The sequence below is a fragment of the Chiloscyllium plagiosum genome, chromosome 1 (genome assembly GCF_004010195.1).
Source record: "Chiloscyllium plagiosum isolate BGI_BamShark_2017 chromosome 1, ASM401019v2, whole genome shotgun sequence".
Taxonomy (NCBI): Eukaryota; Metazoa; Chordata; class Chondrichthyes; order Orectolobiformes; family Hemiscylliidae; genus Chiloscyllium; species Chiloscyllium plagiosum.
Window position 1 is genome coordinate 95,342,563 of NC_057710.1, and position 18,309 is coordinate 95,360,871.

Genomic DNA, 18,309 nt, shown 5'->3' on the forward strand with positions numbered 1-18,309 from the left:
CCACAGTCCAAAGACATGCAGGCTAGGTGGATTAGCCATGGAAAATGCACTGTTACAGGGTAGGATAGGGCGTGGATCTGGCTAGGTTGCTCTTTGGAGGATCTGAGGGGCCAAATGGCCTGCTTCCAAACTTTATTCTATGATTTCTGACGTGAGTGTTTTCTCCTTTTTAGTCTGTGACTTTTACTGAACTTAAAATGCTTTTGAAAAGCACAAAAGCCATTATAATTAGGTAAGAGTATTAAACACAGCAAGACAATTCATGCAGCAATTTTTTGTCTCTAGCAATTCAGCCAGATATAGTTATTGAGAAATATCACCTTTCATAGATAAAGTTTGCATGCATATCACATCAAATAGATCAATGATCCTTCAGCATACATCAATGTAAAGCAGTTCGTAACAGCACATGCTCATACTGTAACTTGTACCAACTTGTCCAAATACTGTTTAACAAAGCAGTACAAAGGTACCTCCAGGAAATCATCATACACTACTTCAGTGTCATTGTTTCCAAATAACTGAAGCCCAATGTAAATAATATGTAAAATCTGTAATATTAATCAAGGCATCAGTCTGCCACTTAAACAGCATCTTGATGGCACTGAACAGATCTCCATTCATACGTACAGGTTTCCAACTGCAAGACAACATTATCTGTGTCCACAGAGCAATACAGGGAACGCTTATATAGCCGAGCTGTGCTGGCTCCATGTCACCCTGAAATAGTGTGGTGATCTATACTTTTATCTAACTACACATCCTGACAGATTTATGCTGTGCATTAGTAGCTGTAGACAGTCCCAAATTTACTACAGCTGCTGAATTTGCACACAGCTGATACCTGGGACATTATCATGACCTACCATCACTACTTCCTCTAAGTAGCACCTCTGGGGATGGTGTCTGTTGTGATCGTGATCCAAATGAATCCAGACTATCAAAGGAATCATCTCTGGTATGTCTGGGAGGTGACAGGGAGTCGCTGCGTTCAGAGTCCCAGCTGTCAATGTAGCCACTGTCACGAATGCTTCTTTTTGGACTGTCTGTATCATCCATCTCCTGGTGACAGGCAGAACATGTAAGATCACATTAAGGTAGATTTTTTAATAAGTTACTTACCCCAGTCTTGAAGAGTTAAACCAAGAAAACAAAATCAGCATCTCAAACACCATATTCCACTTGTGTATTATGGTCCAGAGAAGTAGATAAAATAAAGATTACACTGGCTGAGTTTGGTCTAGCTGTGCATTTTCCAACTTTGACATTCTCCTAATAAAATATCCTTTCATTTTCAAATAGTTCTCCAAATGGGGACAATCGATTTTGTTCATTTCCCCATGTACAGGATCTTACACCTGACCATTCCCATAGCAGAGTGACAACTTGCGAATTGCAGTGTGACAAAGTCTGTTCTCAATTTTCCCGACAAGTGAAATTCCTGGATTAAGGAGAAGTAGCTTTTAGAGGTAATCAGCAATGAAAATATGCAAAAGCTTTTCCTCTGCCCTTAAAAAGAACTTGCTCCAGTGTTCTGCTGCTTGCCAGCTATTGGCTTTGAAGGCTATGAATGCAGTTGCATCTGACCTGCATGGTTGGAACAGTGAGAACAATCGCTGCCTTTCAGAGCCACTGATTATAAATTCTTTCCAAGGCAAGAAGCCCATACTAAACACTGAAACTCTAGCCCAAGGAAAGGTCAATGGCAGCCATCCTACGTTACACTCAGCCCAGCGCCTTGTCTCAATTAAAAATTACTTTAATGTTAATTGCTACAGCAAAAAACTGATCAACATTTGCATGCTCAAGAGATTTCAATCTCACTTTTCAAAAGTCTCCATTAATTGTGACAACTTAATAGTGATATTTTCCAGAACTGAAATAAAAGTTACATTTGATACCTCACCACAGAATTAACACCAGTACCATGCTAACAAGAAATTCAGCAACAGCACACGATTGGAATACAGTGGTGTTCTTGTTCACTTCAGTACTCTTATCACGTGGTTCAATGATCTAGTCCTTTTTACATTTTGTTAGTCATTTTCTACTTTACCAATTGATTTTAATGCTTAGATTAAGAATGTTGAAAGTGGATGAAGAATGCAGGGAGTGAGTACAGCAAGTGATGAAATGACATCTTTCTAAAGGTACAAAATATTCTTAATGTCTCACACTTGGCCTATTTTAAAAACAGTGAATGAAGGCAGTTATTAACAAATTCAGTTATTCAGTGTTGAGGGTGAAACAGCTTTCCCTCTCTCACCAGTTCTGGGGAAAGCTTCTGTTAAAAAAACATAAAAATTTTGGAATTAAAAATGTGATATCACCGGAGCTATTTATCACATATGGTAAAAAATAATTACCTGATATATTCTTATAGACTCTACTGCGCTAATATAATGTTTCAGTTAAATTTGTCATGATTGAGATTAATTTATGATGAATCCATCTATGGTACAATGATATCATTAAGCATAATCTATAAGCAAACTTTCAGTTCCTGCTTAATATTAACAAAATACAAGGTTGAGTTTTTGAAAGATTGATGCTTAATAATAACACAAGCAAAATGAGCATGGGTGGGGGAGGGGAGTTAAAGTTAATGGTCCTGTACACTAATTGCAACAATATTGGCAAATGAAATTGAAAATGTACTACCTTTTGGATCTGAGATAACAATCCTTCAAATTCTTTCAGGTTCAGGGTCGGCCCACTGTAGGATGTGCAGCTGTTTGCTGTTTTTCCCAACCAATATATAGTGATCAAAACCTGAGGGATATAGATATGTTAGTGAATTACGATGCAGAATACTGCCAAGATCAATGTTATGCCCTCATTGAAAAAAAAATCAGTATTTCTAAAAATAGTTATTGCCAAAGAAAGAATATTTTCAAAGACATATAAGACAGAATTTAATGAGGGTGGTGGTAGTGATAGGGGGGAGGGGTAGGCGGAGCAGAGCTGCTGGCAACTATCAGCAAACTGGCTCCGGGAGCCTTTAGGAACCCAGGACTCCTGCCAAGCAATGAATCTACGGACATGATCATTTAGGCACAGTTTTGTTTTTATCAGATACGGGTGTTCTCATTCTTTCATGGGATATGGTCCGTGGTGGCAGGGACAGCATTTGTTGCTGATCCCTAGTTGCCTTTGAGAAGGCTGCAATGTACTCTTCTTAAAGCATTGCAATCCATAGAGGGTACCTACACCCACAGGGCTGCTGTGAAAGGAGCTGCAGGATTTTGACCTAGTGACAGTGAAGGGATGGCAATATATTTCCAAGTCTCATTGCTGTGTGGCTTGTTGGGGAACTTGCAAATAGTGGGGTTACCAAACATCTGCTGGCCTTATGCTTCTAGCTGATAGTGGTCAAGGGCTAGCAAGTTGCTAACTAAGGAGGCTGAGTGACTTTCTGAAGCGCTTACTGTAGATGGGACCCACTGTGCTAATGGATGTTTTAGTGGACAGGGAAACCAATCAAATGGGCTGCTTTGCAAGGTGAACCACCATCCAGGATTTTCTGGGACTGACCTGGAGTTTAACTAGATGGCCCACATCCCAGGTCATGTATCCTGGTATCCCTGCAAGGAGAGGGCTTTGACTTGTCACTGCTCAACCATCATTGGTGTCTGTAGAAAACAGAACTGGCACAGTACCACTGCACGCACACAGCCAGCAGGAAGCAGTGCCCAGCATCACACTCTTCCTGATTTCACAATTTCACCAGCTGGATGGTCGGGGTTAGGTAAGTGTTGAGTTGGGGTACAATCAGGTCTGGCGGTGTTAGTGCCAGGTACAGCTTCTTTGATCCAGGTCTGAAGGTTACTGGACCTGTGGAATGTCCAGCTGAGCATAAGAGAGGACTGAAGCTTAAATGATATTGGAGTGAGGTGGTAGTTGGCTACAGATTTTTCAATCAGGAAGCCATATTTAAAGAGCAACTAGCCATCTGTTAGAGTTTGAATAGCATTATGCATATCTGATTGCTTTGCATCTGGATTTCTCTTGCTCCCGCACAAGGAGACATTCCAATTCCAGGAAGAAGATCCCCCAAGAGCATACAAGATCACTCATTGGCATCAGTGGTTCAATTTGAGGTGGTACATTTTGGTACAAAGAACGTGGAGAAACAACTGCAAAACAAAGTGTGCTATTCAAAAGGTTATGCAGGAACAAAGACACCTGGATGCAAAATGCATGAGGCATTAAGCTTGGCAGGATTGGTAGCAAGGTACTACCACTGTATTCTAGGATTCATTATGATGACACCAAAATTGGAGATGTCGTGGACAGTAAAGAAGGTTATCTCCCAGTACAATGGGATCTTGACCAGATGGGCCAAGGGGTAGCAAATGGAGTTTATTTAGATAAATGTAAGTGCTGTATTTTGGAAAGGCAAATGAGGGCAGGACTTATACACTTAATTGTAAGGTCCTGGGGACTGCTGCTGAACAAAGACAGTGCAGGTTCATAGTTCCTTGGAAACGGAGTCGCTGGTAGACAGGATATAGAGGGCGGCGTTTGGTATACTTGCTTTTATTGGTCAGAGTATAGGAGTTGGGAGGTCATGTTGCAGCTGTACGGAACATTGGTTAGGCCACTATTGGAATACTGTGTGCAATTCTGGTTTCCCTGTTATAGGATTGATGTGTGAAACTTGAAAGGGTTCAGAATGGATTTACAAGGATGTTGACAGGGTTGGAGGGTTTGAGCTATATGGAGAGGCTGAATATGCTGCGACTATTTGCCCAGGAGAGTTGAAGGCTGAAGGGTGAGCTTATAGAGGTTTATAACATCACGAGGGCATAAATAGGGTAAATAGACAAGGTCTTTTCCCTGGGGTACAGAAGTCCAGAACTGGAGGACATAGGTTTAAGGTGAGAGGGGAAAGATTTGAAAAGGGACCTAAGGTGCAACATTTTCATGCAGAGGGTGGTACATGTATGGAATGAGCTGCCAGAGGAAGTGGTGGAGGCAGGTACAATTACAGCATTTAAAAGGCATCCGGATGGGTATATGAATAGGAAGGGTTTAGAGGGATATGGGCCAAATGCTGGTAAATTGGCAAATGGGACGAGGTTAATTGAGGAGATCTGGTCGACATGGATGAGTAGAATGGAAGTGTCTGTTTCCGTGCTGTATATCTCTGTGACTCTATAATAGGAGTATAGAGTACAAGATCTAAGAGGTTATATAAGATACTGGTTAGACCTTAACTGAAATGTTGTGTACAATTCTGGATACAACATTTTAGGAAAGTTGTGAATGCTTTGGAGAAGATGCAGAAGAAGTTTACAAGAATGGTTCCAGGATGAGAAACTCTGACGATAGATTGAAAAGAATCAGACTGTTGTCCTTGGACAGGAGAAGGCTAAGGGGAAATTTGATAGAAGCTTTCAGTATCATTACAGAACAGGATTAAGTAGAGAAACTGTTTCCACTCTTAACAGGATTGTGAACTAGGGCCACAGGTTTAAAATATTTTGCAAAACAAGTAAATGTGAGGTGAGAAGAAAAACTTTCACACAGCCAGCAGTTAGGGGATAGAGTGGAAATGAACGGAAGCATTCAAGAGGCTATTGGATGATTAATATAGCAATCAATCATTAATCATTTACATAGCAACTATATCTAGGGTTACTGAGAAAAGACAGGAGATTGGCAATAAGTCAAAATATTCAGAGAGCTGATTTGGACAGGACAGGCTGAATGACCTCCTCTGTCCTGTAACTACTCTGTGATGCTGTGAAGTGAGGACTGAGATGTCACAGTTCAGCTGGTACATCTTTGTCCTTCTTCATCCTCGAGTACTGGATGACTCCCATGCTGCCCCTAGCCATCCCTCTCCTCACAGGCAGCCTGCCAGGTGTGCTTCTGGTACGGACTCAGTTGGAAGATACAACTTTAAGGAGTGGCCTCATTATGCCCAGTCCCTTTAAATTGTGAAGTCAGCACTTCTGAGTACTAAATTTCCAGCTCAGTACGTTTTTCCAGCACCAGGTGACTCTATCCTCAACAAGTTCAAAGGACTGTCACAGGATGACATATGCAAGTCACCAGCTTTCACTGGACGGATTGTAAATGACATGAAAAGCATGTGAATTTCACTAAATTAGTGACACAGGATTAATTCATTTTGATTTACATTACATTTGTATTTAAATTACAAGAAGATGGGTTGAGAAACCTATCAATGAACTTCTCACTGCTAATAGGCAAGTCTCCCGTTTTGTTACCTTCCTGCTGTTGACTTGATCTCTTCCAATTTCCCCCTTGCCAGGTGTCTGACACACAGCCTGCAGCACAGTTCTCCCTGCTACCCACTAGCTTGCCCACGCCAGCAGGATCCAGTCCAATGTCTCTACCTAGTTATTCATCAGCTAGAACTAAGTAGGCATAAAGTAAAATATTGTACCCACCATCCCAGATTTTTAACATACCCATGTATAGAACATAAGGGACATATCAGTGCAACGTCATAGTTGCAATCACCTTGAAATAGATTTGTAGCACTAAATCAAGCAGGCTGTTTTTCTCTATTTTCATAAAAGTCATCCATAAAAGTGCTCATTTAAGACACTTACATTTTTCATTTTCCTGCTGTAATCTGATACCCTGAATTAACAAAAGAGACAAATAGTTAATATATGCCATATGATTAATTAATGACTTTGTTTCCAATACAGTTTTCTAAAAATTTGGACTGCAAAAATAAACAGGATAAAATAGGAGATCAATAGGTATTGTGTGTCTTAAAAAACATTAAGTAGGTACTTCCCCAGGACTTGATGGGATCTATCCCAGGATGCTGAGGGACGCAAGGGAGGAGCTTGCTGGGGTCTTGACAGAGATTTTTGTATGCTGTTTAGTGACTGATGAAGTATCAGAAGCTGAAGAATAGACAGTGATGTTCCTTTGTTTAAGAAGGGCAACACGGATAATCCAAGAAATTGTAGTCTAGTGAGCCCTACATCAGTAGTAAGGAAATTATTGGAGAAGATTCTTATTTTCTCACAGTTGGAAGAGAATGGACTCATTAGGGATAGTCAGCGTAGATTTTTGCCAGGACAAGGAGCTCTTGTCTGACAAATTTGATTGAGCTTTTTGAGCAAGTAACAAAGATGATTGTTGAGGGTAAGGCAGTGGATGTTATCTACATGGACATTATTAAAGCATTTGACAAGGTAGGCTGCTTCAGAAGATTAAGTCACACAAGATCCATGGTGAATTGATAAGGTGGATACAGATTTGACTTGGTCATAAAAGACAGAGGCTAGTTGTGGACATGTGTTTTTTCTGATTGGAGGTCTGTTACCAGTGGTGTTCTGTAAGGATCAGTGTTGGGACATCTGTTATTTGGAATTTACATAAACGATTTGGATGAAAATTTAGGTGGCCTGATTAGTAATTTTGCAGAAAACACAAAAGCTGGTGAAGTTGAGGATACTGCAGTTGGTAATCAAAGCAGGATATAAATCAGTTGTCCAGTTGAGCAGAGAAATGGCAGATGAAGTTTAAACTGGAGAAGTATGAGGTGATGCATTTTAGGCGGTCAAATGCAAGAGTTGATTATACAGTTCAAATTATAATCCATTGCTTGTATTTATTACAATCATATATTCATTTAATAAATAAACCAACATAATTTTCTTATGCTGATCTTCTTGGGTAAGCTTTTGCCCTGTCTCTTGAAATGCTATGTTATTTCTTTTCCCACTGTCTGGCTTGATACCTCCCAGCTAGATATGAGGTATTTGTTAATAAAGCTGGTAAGGAATTCTCATGGAAATTGTTTATTGAGTGTGAAGTGAGAATGTGAAACTCACTGCCATAAGGTGAGCCGTTGAAGTAAATGCCAGTTATGTTAAAGGGAAGCTAGACAAATACACATGGGAATAAGGAATTAAAGAGCAATTTGCTAGTGGGAGTTGAAAAGGGGTAGGGTATGGAACATCAGCACTGGAACCAACCAGTTGGGCTGAATGGTCTGTTTCCTAACTTCAAATCTGACATAATACTATGAATTTGCTATTTGAGCTATTTTTCTTTTAATAATATTACACCATCAATATTTTGTATGAATAATTATACATTTGTAAACAGAAATTTGAAAGGCAGTATTATACAAGTTTTTTTAAGAGTTAATGAATGATGTTGTACTTAACTCACAGTAGCAAGAGATTAATTAATATTTCTACTACAACCCGTAGTTGTCTTATGAATATCAGTTTAACCTTGAGGAGGAGACTACTGTATTCATAATGATGTCCAGACCCAGAACAAAGTTTTGTGTTTGATTTCAAAATTGGAGCACATTTTCATTTCACTATCAAATAATATGAAATAATTTTTTTTAGATTTGATAAGGTGCTGCAAAAAAGTTTAATACACAAGGTAAAATCACATAGGTTAGTGTTAATTTATTAGCTTGGATAGAGGACTCACTAATCAACAGGAAGCAGAGAGTTGGGATAAATGGATCTTTTTCTAGTTGGTAGGATGTAACTAGTGGGGAAATAAGAAATTTACAAACGCACATTTACAAAAACACAGGCTAGGCGAATGGGCCAAATTAGGCAGATGAAGCTAAGCGTGGACACATGTGTGGTCATCCAATTTGACAGTGGAATCGAAAAATGACTAATTATCTAAATGGAGAGAAAGTTCAGAGTGCTTCAGTGCAGAGGGATCTGGGTGTTCTCATGCATGGCTCACAGAAAAATAATATGCTTGTAAAACACATAATAAAGAAGGCAGATGGAATTTTGCTATTTATTGCAAGAGGAATAGAGTATAAATGTAGGGAAGTATTGTTGCAATTATACAAGGTATTAGTGAGACCACACCTGGAGTATTTCAAATGGTTTTGGTCCTGTTACTTGAAGACATATGTAGTTGCATTGCAGGCAGTTCAGGAGACTTATTAAGCTTACTGGTCCACCAGTGAACATCACTTCCAGGCCTTCTCCAGCAGTGGCCCTGCTTTGTACTGTAAGTCTGCAGAGCAACTGGCCTCTGAGTGACCAGCAGCTCAATGAGGCAGGACATCTAGTTGGAGGGAAGTCTCACTTCGTATGAATTAAGGGATTAGCCAGTCATCCACCACATTTCCACATGGAGCCCACTAAAGCCCAGCCCCAGGTTACAATTGTCTCCAAATATGGAAGTGTTTGTTAGTTAAGAACAGAAGAAACTTCAATAGTAAGGAGGAGATTTGGAGATGGCTGATAAGTGTAATTTGCAATTTGCAGTCTCTGTCACACAAGAGGGCAGGTAATAGAGGGTCATAAGCTGTTGGGAATTTTGTATATTCTCCCCAAAACATCTACTTTGCCTCTCCAAAAGTAAATTTCTTGATCTGTTCAGTGCCTTCCCAAAAGAACCATCCCCAGATTTATTGATCACAAGCTCAGGATGCCAATAGGTTGGTGAGGATGTTTAACCTGTTTAACATGTCGAGTACGCCACTAACGCGCTCTATTGGGAATTTGTTGCCAATGACTGAGTTCTGACTAAAGCAGTCACTTGGGAATCTGCTATCTGATTTATGAATAAAAAGCCAAGACCCATCGAGTGAATAGCACCTCAGTCTAAACTCCCTGCGATGAGAGTTTCCCTCCAATGAGAGACAGGGATCTTCTACAGCCATGGCAACTTTCAATAGTGGACGTGTTGGCTCAGGACAGGATGGTGTTGCTGGCTGTCTGTCTTATCAGTGGATTCAGAAAATCCTATGAAGGCACCATGGTTATATTTCTCCAGCCCCTTTGAAGTGCCTGCTGTAGGTTGTCTTAAGTCTCTGCAGCATTTTAGAGTACAGGGATCACTGCTGGCTAGAAAACCAAGACTAAATTAGTCTCAGGTTTCAGATCCTGGTCCTCAAATATCCATCTCCTCAGTCAGCTAAAGGATGAGCTGTCACATGAAAGATAATGATGAATTTTATATGTCATCAAGCGAGGGATGCCCAAGACATGGAAAATAGTCCCCTGTGCTGTGGGAGCTTGTTGGAAGAGGACCTCAGTTTTCCAGATGTTTAGTGAAAAATCCAATTTCCCAAATGCTTCAGAAGAAAGAGGTGAGAATGACCTGGAGCTTAGTTTCTGAGTGAGTATACTCAAGTCTCAGTCACAAACTGGTGATCTGACCGAAGTTGATTTTTGGATTGAAGTAGGTTGAACAGTTTCCCATCTATTCTGTGAGTTATCCCCACGGCTGGAGGGTAGTTGCTGGAGATGAGGTGTGGTATTACGCTTAGGAAGATGGAGGAGATGTATAGATATGGAACTGGAGAAGCACAGCAGGTCAGACAGCATCAGAGGAGCAGGTATTTCCTGCTGTCTAACCTGCTGTGCTTCTCCAGCTCCACATCTATTGACTCTGGCTTCCAGCATCTGCAGTCCTTACTATCTCCAAGATGGAGGAGATGGTTGCTACATTGGTGGAACTTTATTTGATCCCAGTCTCCACTAACATTGGGCACATGTTGGTTCCATTGGTGTAAATCGTAGCTTTCATGGAATAATGCATAAATAGAAAATGTCACACTAGCCGTGTATTTTACAAATACAGGCAGCCCCCGGTTTTTGGAAGTTCGCTTTACGCCACTTCGCTTTTACGAAAGACTGACATTAGTACCTGTTTTTGCTAATCAAAAGAAATCCGAAGAGGATTTTCGCTTTTACAAAAAAAGGTGAAAATTTTCCCATATAAATTAATGCTTCTTCACTTCAATCTTGGCAAATGAAAGGTTTCATAGGAACGCTCTACTCTCAGATAGCAGGGGAAAGCTGTAGCAGAATTAACATTCGATCTCAATGTTGTCCAAATGCATTATACTGCCACTGGACATTACTCTAAATTAAAAGCAGTCTTTTTGCCTATTTGAAAAGGAATTAAGAGCTGGAAAAGCAATTTATGTTGGGCCTTATACTGTGAAGAAAGCTGATCCATAAAGCACTGAGTAAAACGTTGTGACAGCTTGAATTGTACTGCTAGCTCCGAACATGTGTTTTTCTAAAGCCAAAAAGTCACCTCCAAGAACTGAGCAATAACTTCTGTCCTGGTTAAGTGGGATTGATCAGCTAATGTTACATAGAATCATGCAAAGATTATTAACAATTTGCAAATGTTGCAGGATTTTTCTTTCAAATGTATTGCTTTCTCGTACTTTTGAGTTTGTTATGGAAAATGATCTCATGGCTCCCAGCAGCCTGCCTCAGAATGGTCATTTATCATGTGAGTATTGGAAAACTGTGGAAGTGTTCACACAGACAGTTCTATTCCATTCTTACATTAAATCCATACAGAATGGTCGATATTTTTCCTCCTTTCACCTAGTGGTGCTGAAGCAATTGCTGCATCCCAACATCACGTGAGCTTAGATCAATTAACTCTACATAAAGCACCAATCCTACCTGGGGTCCATATAATGGTACCTCAGGACAACACCCAATAATACATTAACTACTGGAGCCGTGAGTAGAATTCTTATATACACACAGATCTCATAAAAGTGGATGAAATCATTTATCTGAAAACTTTACCAATTAAACCAATTAAGCAGAATCTCCTCTTTTTATTTATGCTGATTTTTGATTGAAGGAAAAATGTATCTTTGCTAATTTTAGCAATGTAGGAATGATTTGGAATGGTTCACGTCTGTTTTTCAGGAGGCTTCCATGCTGTGTAAGCTACAAACTGAAAGAGCTTTTATACATTTCATATACTGAGAGTTTTAAATGTTAGAACAAATATTCTTTAATTCATTGCATATATCCTGATTGCCATTTCTGGAGTAGTCTTAAAACATTAAATGCAGCTGTAATAATGAGGTTGCTTGGCATCTCCCCAGGACAATGGAGGACAATGGGAGTGATGCCAAACAGCATCCTTTACAGTGAATGAGTTAACTGAATGGCTAAACAGACTAATGAAGTGTAGAAATGCTGTGTTATTGCATTCTAGCACGATTATGTAACTGCTCTGTTTTTCTTGTTTTGTCTGTTGATTAATAACTGCATTCCAATATAAAGGAAATTCATTAAGTTTCTGATTCCATGGACACCGTTTAAACATCAAATTCAAACACGACAAAGGCACACACAGTCCAATTAATCTATAAAGTTGTTCTTACTAAATTATGAGGATCGCCCAAAATTGGGCAAGGTCTCTCACAAATCAGTCCAGCAATAGTCTGACATAATCATACTAATAGGACACACCAATGCCCTACATTCTTCCATCACTATCACAGGCTACGTCTGTTCAAACAATCGGAGCATGGCAGATCAGTGTACTGTTAATGTGGAGCAACCCTAATGTCATCAGTATTGACGCACAGAGAGGATGTTTCCTTTCTGATCACTGCCTACCAAGCTTCCTCGACTTATTTGGTACTCCTTCACTTTGAACACAATTTTGAGAAAACACGGAGGGTAGCAATACCAGAATGTATTGTTATGATTTGCATAGAGACCAACCATTTTATAATTAGACAAGATTTCACGTTTGAAGATATTTACTACGACAGACTGAAAGTTCTTGTGACTAAACACTGTTTTTATAAGAAACTTACATATTTAACCACAAAGCAGAGCTTTTAACACACCTGAAAAATCAGATATACATTAAACTGTCTTTTAAATAGATATTGAATTCTCCGAGAGGAATTCCAAAATGACTTTCCACACCCAAGAACTTACTTCCAACCTTGCCTGTTTCCAACCTAGAAACTTTTAGCTTGAGAAATATCTTTCACAGTGTGTTTTCCTGGTGAATTTCATCTTTTCTAAAGTAAATCTTCCAGGCTTGTTTTATCTTCTCATGAATTTGGCCTTTCCAATCTTAGCCACCCATATTGCTGCATGCTTAACAATAAAGACCTTTGGCCTCTGACTGCTGTCTCGTTTTATCCTGGAACACTAATAGTGTCTGGAGATTTTGGGGATATCCTAGAAATACATCTGTTCTCAAAGTCCATTCCCATAGCAACATAAAGCACATAGAAATTGTACTGAGGTCGAAATATATAGAAATACATGAGCATCCTTCATTCATTTTGGTACTAAATAATCATGTTAAATCACAACTGTTTACAAACCAACATTTTCAACACTGCTTTGAGATATTAGAGAGTCATGGTATATCCACAATCTGCACACAAGCCGATACCATTGTCTATAAATACAAACATTTTGGCTATTTCCCCCAGTAAAACAATTTGGACCGTCTTTAATCTCTAACAGTCAAATCGCCCAAGCTAACTATCAGGTAGACTTCACAACAAGTCACATGATCATCTTCATTTTACTGTAATTTGAAGTCATAGTCCCAAAACATAACAACATTATATTATAATTGTAACAGTACCCGCTAGGGACTTTGAAGTACATGATTACGTGTATCTCAGGGGTTCCATCGTGACCATGGTATGTGAATTGGGTTAAGAGGGACAATAGGATGCTAATTTGCAGTGCAAATGCTGCAGAGGTCAGCTGGGTCAAATGGTTCATTTCTGTGAAACAAAATTCAGCCAGACTGGGATAAGTTAAAAGAATCAAGTCAAGGGAATAGCTTACTTAGCATCATTGGAGAGACAGGATGCTAACTTTTGGAACATTTTAGAGAACATCTCTGGGACACATGCACCAAACAATCCCACCACCCTGTGGCCGACCACCTCAATTACCCCTCCCACTCCACCAAGACATGCAAGTACTGGGACTCCACCACCACCAAATCCTAGCCACCCAACAACAGGAGGAAGAACACTTCATCTTCTGCCTTGGGACCTACTACCTGTCCATCTTCCTTCCCATCTACCCACTCCAACCTGTCACCATCAAGCCCCACCTTCATCCATCTAATCACATTCCTAACTACCTTCTCCACAGCAATCCCACCCCTGCCCCTGCCCCTTCCCCATTCATCTCTCAGCCCCCTTTAAAGCTTTTCTAGCACCACACATTTTGACTCTGATCCCCGGCATCTGCAGTCCTCACTTTCTATCATCATCTTTATGAAGTTGAATGTTGCAGATTGGCTTTTTAAAAATTTGTTCAATATTCATCCCTGATTACCCAAGATGGTGTTAAGCCATCTTCTTTGTTGATTACAATCCATGTGATAGAATTCTTGGATTTTGTCTCAGTGATAAAGAAGAAAAGGCAACATATTTCCCAAACAGGATTCTATGTGATTTAAAGGAAAACTGGCAAATCATTATATCAGATGTTGCCCTTGTTTATCTAGGGGATAGAGGTCCTGTGCTTGGAAGATGAAGCCAAAAGGAGCCTTAGTTGCAGTAGGATATTACCATAGTGCATCGGTAGTGGAGAACGTACAGTCATATAGTCATACAGTATGTAAACAGGCAAATTGCTGGATGGGGTCCCAATCAAGCAGATAGCCTTGTTTCTAGAGTGTTGTTGATGCAAGTGGAGAATCTTCCATCATTATCCTGATTTATGCCTTATCTAAAGGTTTTGTGGAATCTAGAAATGGGTTACCTACCTCTGATCTGCTATTGTATATATGCTTCTCATCCATTTAAGCCAGAATCATCATGCCATTGAAGATAAAGGTGAGGTAGTTAGACTTTTCTTATTTTGGGGATGAGCATATAAGATTAGGGGGAGTAAGCAATTTGCCCTTCAATTTAACCTGTCAAGCCTATATTAAAAATTTGTTTCAAAGAGATCACCGTTCAGTCTGCTAAAATCCAGGAACTATTAGCTTCATTGACTTAATTACCTCTCAAAGAACAACCCTCTCTCACTGGAGCCAGTCTGGTGGATTTTATTTGCTCTGAATAAGATAATAGCCTCTGGTGTTAGAAGTAATAAATTAGCATGGATAGTGGATTGATTAAAGTACAACAAGGAACTACAGATGCTGGAGATGTGAAACAAAAACAGAAATTGCTGGTGAAACTGAGCAGGTCTGTCAGAATCAGTGGGAAGAAAGCAGAGTTAATCCTTCGAGTCTGGTGACTCTTCTTCAGAATTCTTCATCATAAAAAGCTAGCATCTAAATTCAGTGTGTAATAAAGAAAGCAAATGATAGGTTGGCCTTTATTTGAAATGGAATGAAGTATAAAAATAGGGAAGTCTTGCTAAAACTATATAAGCTGCGGTCAGACCATAGATAGTGCACTGTGAGCACTTCTAGTTGCTTATCTAGAAAAGATATATTGCAATGGAGGCAAACAAGAGGGAGTTGACTAGATGCATACTGGGTATGGAGGGATTTTCTTTTGAGAAGTTGAGTAGGTTAAGCCTGAACTTACTGGAGCTCTAAAGAATGAGAGGTGACCTTATTGAAACATGGGATTTGTAGCAGGCTCAACTGGGTAGTCGTGAAAAGGTTGTTTTCCATTACAGGAGAGTGTAGGACTGGAAGGCATAATCTCAGAGTAAGGAGTCATCTATTTACAATGGAGAGGAGGTTGAATTTCTTGTATCAAAAGGTTATGAATCTTTAGAATTCTTTACCACAGAGTCTGTTGAGATTGCGTCATTAAGTATATTCAAGACTGAGATTGACAAATTTTTAATCAGTACAGGAAATGAGGTTATGGGAAAAGGTAGGAAAGTGGAGTTGCGAATTATCAGGGCAGCCATAATTCTATTGGATGGTGGAGTGGACTTGATGAGTCAAATGGCCTACTTCTGATCTTTCATCCTACGGTCTCAGAGGAAACAAATTAGTTTCATTAAGGCACAATCCTTTCTAGTAAGCACAGAGCCTCGCCAGTGCTCATTGCACTTTTTTAAAAATAGAATCCCTACAATGTGGAAACAGACCCTTCAGCCCAACAAGTCCACACCGACCCTCCGAATAGTAACCCACCCAGACCCATTCCCCTACCCTACATTTATCCCTGACTACTGCACCTAACCTACACATCCCTGAACATTATGGGCAATTTAGTATGGCCAATTCACCAAACCTGCACATCTTTTGGATTGTGGGAGGAAACTGTAGCACCCAGAGGAAACCACACAGACATGGCAAGATTGTGCAAACTCCACACAGACAGTCACCCATGGCAGGAATCAAATCCAGGTCCCTGGCACTGTGAGGCAGCAGTGCTAACCACTGAGCCAGCGTCCGGACCACTCGTTGCTGCCAAAGCTGCAGCCCATTACTGCTCTTTGCCACCTCGGTGCAACCGAGTCTCAAATCCAGGGATGGCCAGTCTTACACCAGAGTGACTGCCAGGGCCTACCCTTCCATGGCCCACTGACCTCTGTGAATGCCCCTCCTGCAATTGCCTGCAGTGATTCCACCTGAACCACTCACGAGCTCTGCTCCTGTGATGGCCATTGTGTGCTCAAGCTGCTCTCTGTTTAGTCCACGATTTAAGCTGTATCAGGAATGGTTCCTAGGGCCTTCTCTTCTCAGACGTCACCCTGACCCAACATGCTTCCTGTACATCACTTCGTGAATGTAAATCAGCTTTTTGTGAAGAGTGCTCAAGTGGCTCGCTAAATTTCTCAACTGATTACTTGCCAATTTCAGCAGCCTTGCTATGATTCCCAAGAAGATACTTCTGCCTAAGTCATTGGGAGACAGAGGTGTGTTGGGAAACCAATAATCCACTCACTGCAACAACGGTTTCTATCTGAGTGAGCCAAGTATTTACTTACTAAGCCCTGGCTGAGTGGACAAATATTGGGTAAATGCAATATAATGTGGATAAATGTGAGATTATCCACTTTGATGACAAAACCAGGAAGGCACATTATTTTCTGAATGGTGACAGTTTAGGTGCACTGAGACCTGGGTGTCTGGTGGAACAGTTGCTGAAGATTGGCATGCAGGTACAGCAGGAAGTGAGGAATGCTAATGGCATGCTGGCCTTCATAGTGAGAGGATTTGAGTATAAGAATAGGGATAGCTTGCTGCAATTATACAGGGCCTTGGTGAGGCACACCTTGACTATTGACCTCCTAGTCTGAGGAAGGATATTCTTGCTATTGAGAGAGTCCAGAGAAGGTTCCTCAGACTGATTCCTGGGATGACTGACATATGAAAAAAGTCTGGGCTTGTACTTGCTGGAACTTAGGAGGAGTAGGTTCTCATAGAAACATATAAAATCCTAATGGGACTGGACAGGCTAGATGCAGGAAGAATGTACTCAATGTTGGGGAAGTCCAGAACTAGGGGCCACAGTTAAGCCATTCAGGCTTGAAATGAGGAAGAATTTCTACACTCAGAGTTATGAACCTGTGGAATTCTCTCCCACTGAAAGCTGTTGGGGCCAGTTTGTTCGATATATTCACTAGGGAGATAGAGACGGCTGTTGTCGCTAAAGGGATCAATGTGTATGAAGGGAGTGGGAAACTGATTTTGCATGATCAGCGATGATCATATTGAATAGTGGTGCAGGCTCTAAGGGCCGGATGATCTACTCCTGCATCTATTTCCCATGTTTCTACACCTACCTGCCTCCAAACCTGCCTCTGTCTTGTGACTACAATTCAGACCTGGGAGTAAAGAGTAAAAATCAAAGACACACTTTTCCAGATGTGAAGTTAGTAAATACTTCAACACAAAGAGTGATAGAAGAGGCAAACTCTCTTTCTCAAACAGAATTGATGCTCCAAGATTTTTGTTGCCAAAAGTATCAAGAGATATGGGCCAAGGGTAGCCATGACCCGACTGAATAGCAAGACAGAGCTGAAAATGTGTTGCTGGAAAACGCAGCAGGTCAGGCAGCATCCAGGGAACAGGAGAATCGACGTTTCGGGCATAAGCCTTTCTTCAGGAATGAGGAACGTTTGTCCAGCAGGCTAAGATAAAAGGTAGGGAGGAGGGACTTGGGGGAGGGGCGTCGGAAATGTGATAGGTGGAAAGAGGTCAAGGTGAGGGTGATAGGTCAGACTGGGGTGGGGGCGGAGAGGTCAGGAAGAAGATTGCAGGTTAGGAAGGCGGTGCTGAATTTGATGGATTTGACTGAATTATATATAGCGTTAAGGTAGCTGACTAGCACAACAACACTTAAGCGTATATCATCCACTGCTTTTTCTTCACTCGGAATATAAGCGAAGCTAGTAAAGCCTGGCAAAGTTACAAAACAGGGCTACTTGCATGCCAAATAGAATAAGCAACAATTGATATGCAGAGATAAGCGATTCCACAACAAACAGATCTGATCCATGTTCTGCAGTCCTGTTTGCTGATGACTGCACAATCTTCAACGTCATTCATGACTCCTCAGACACTGATGTAGCCCATGCCCAAAATGTGGACAATGTCCAGGCTTGGGCTGACAAGAGGCAAGTAACATTCACATGATAT

The 18,309-nt window shown here is 40.7% G+C and overlaps 1 protein-coding gene across 15 annotated transcripts in view; it reads right to left on the reverse strand.

The window, feature by feature from the left end:
- LOC122550847 (LIM and calponin homology domains-containing protein 1-like) overlaps positions 1-18,309 on the reverse strand; it is a 353,361-nt gene that overhangs the window by 104,919 nt on the left and 230,133 nt on the right. For 14 of the 15 annotated variants that reach the window (XM_043692200.1, XM_043692265.1, XM_043692275.1 and 11 more), the window contains exons 5-7: positions 6,588-6,618; positions 2,662-2,772; positions 867-1,062 (exon numbers count right to left, since the gene is read on the reverse strand). In XM_043692200.1, the coding sequence (XP_043548135.1) occupies positions 867-1,062; positions 2,662-2,772; positions 6,588-6,618 (338 nt within the window). Of the gene's footprint in view, positions 1-866; positions 1,063-1,122; positions 1,484-2,661; positions 2,773-6,587; positions 6,619-18,309 lie in introns of those variants that run through there. The other variant, XM_043692300.1, reaches the window with a different exon arrangement.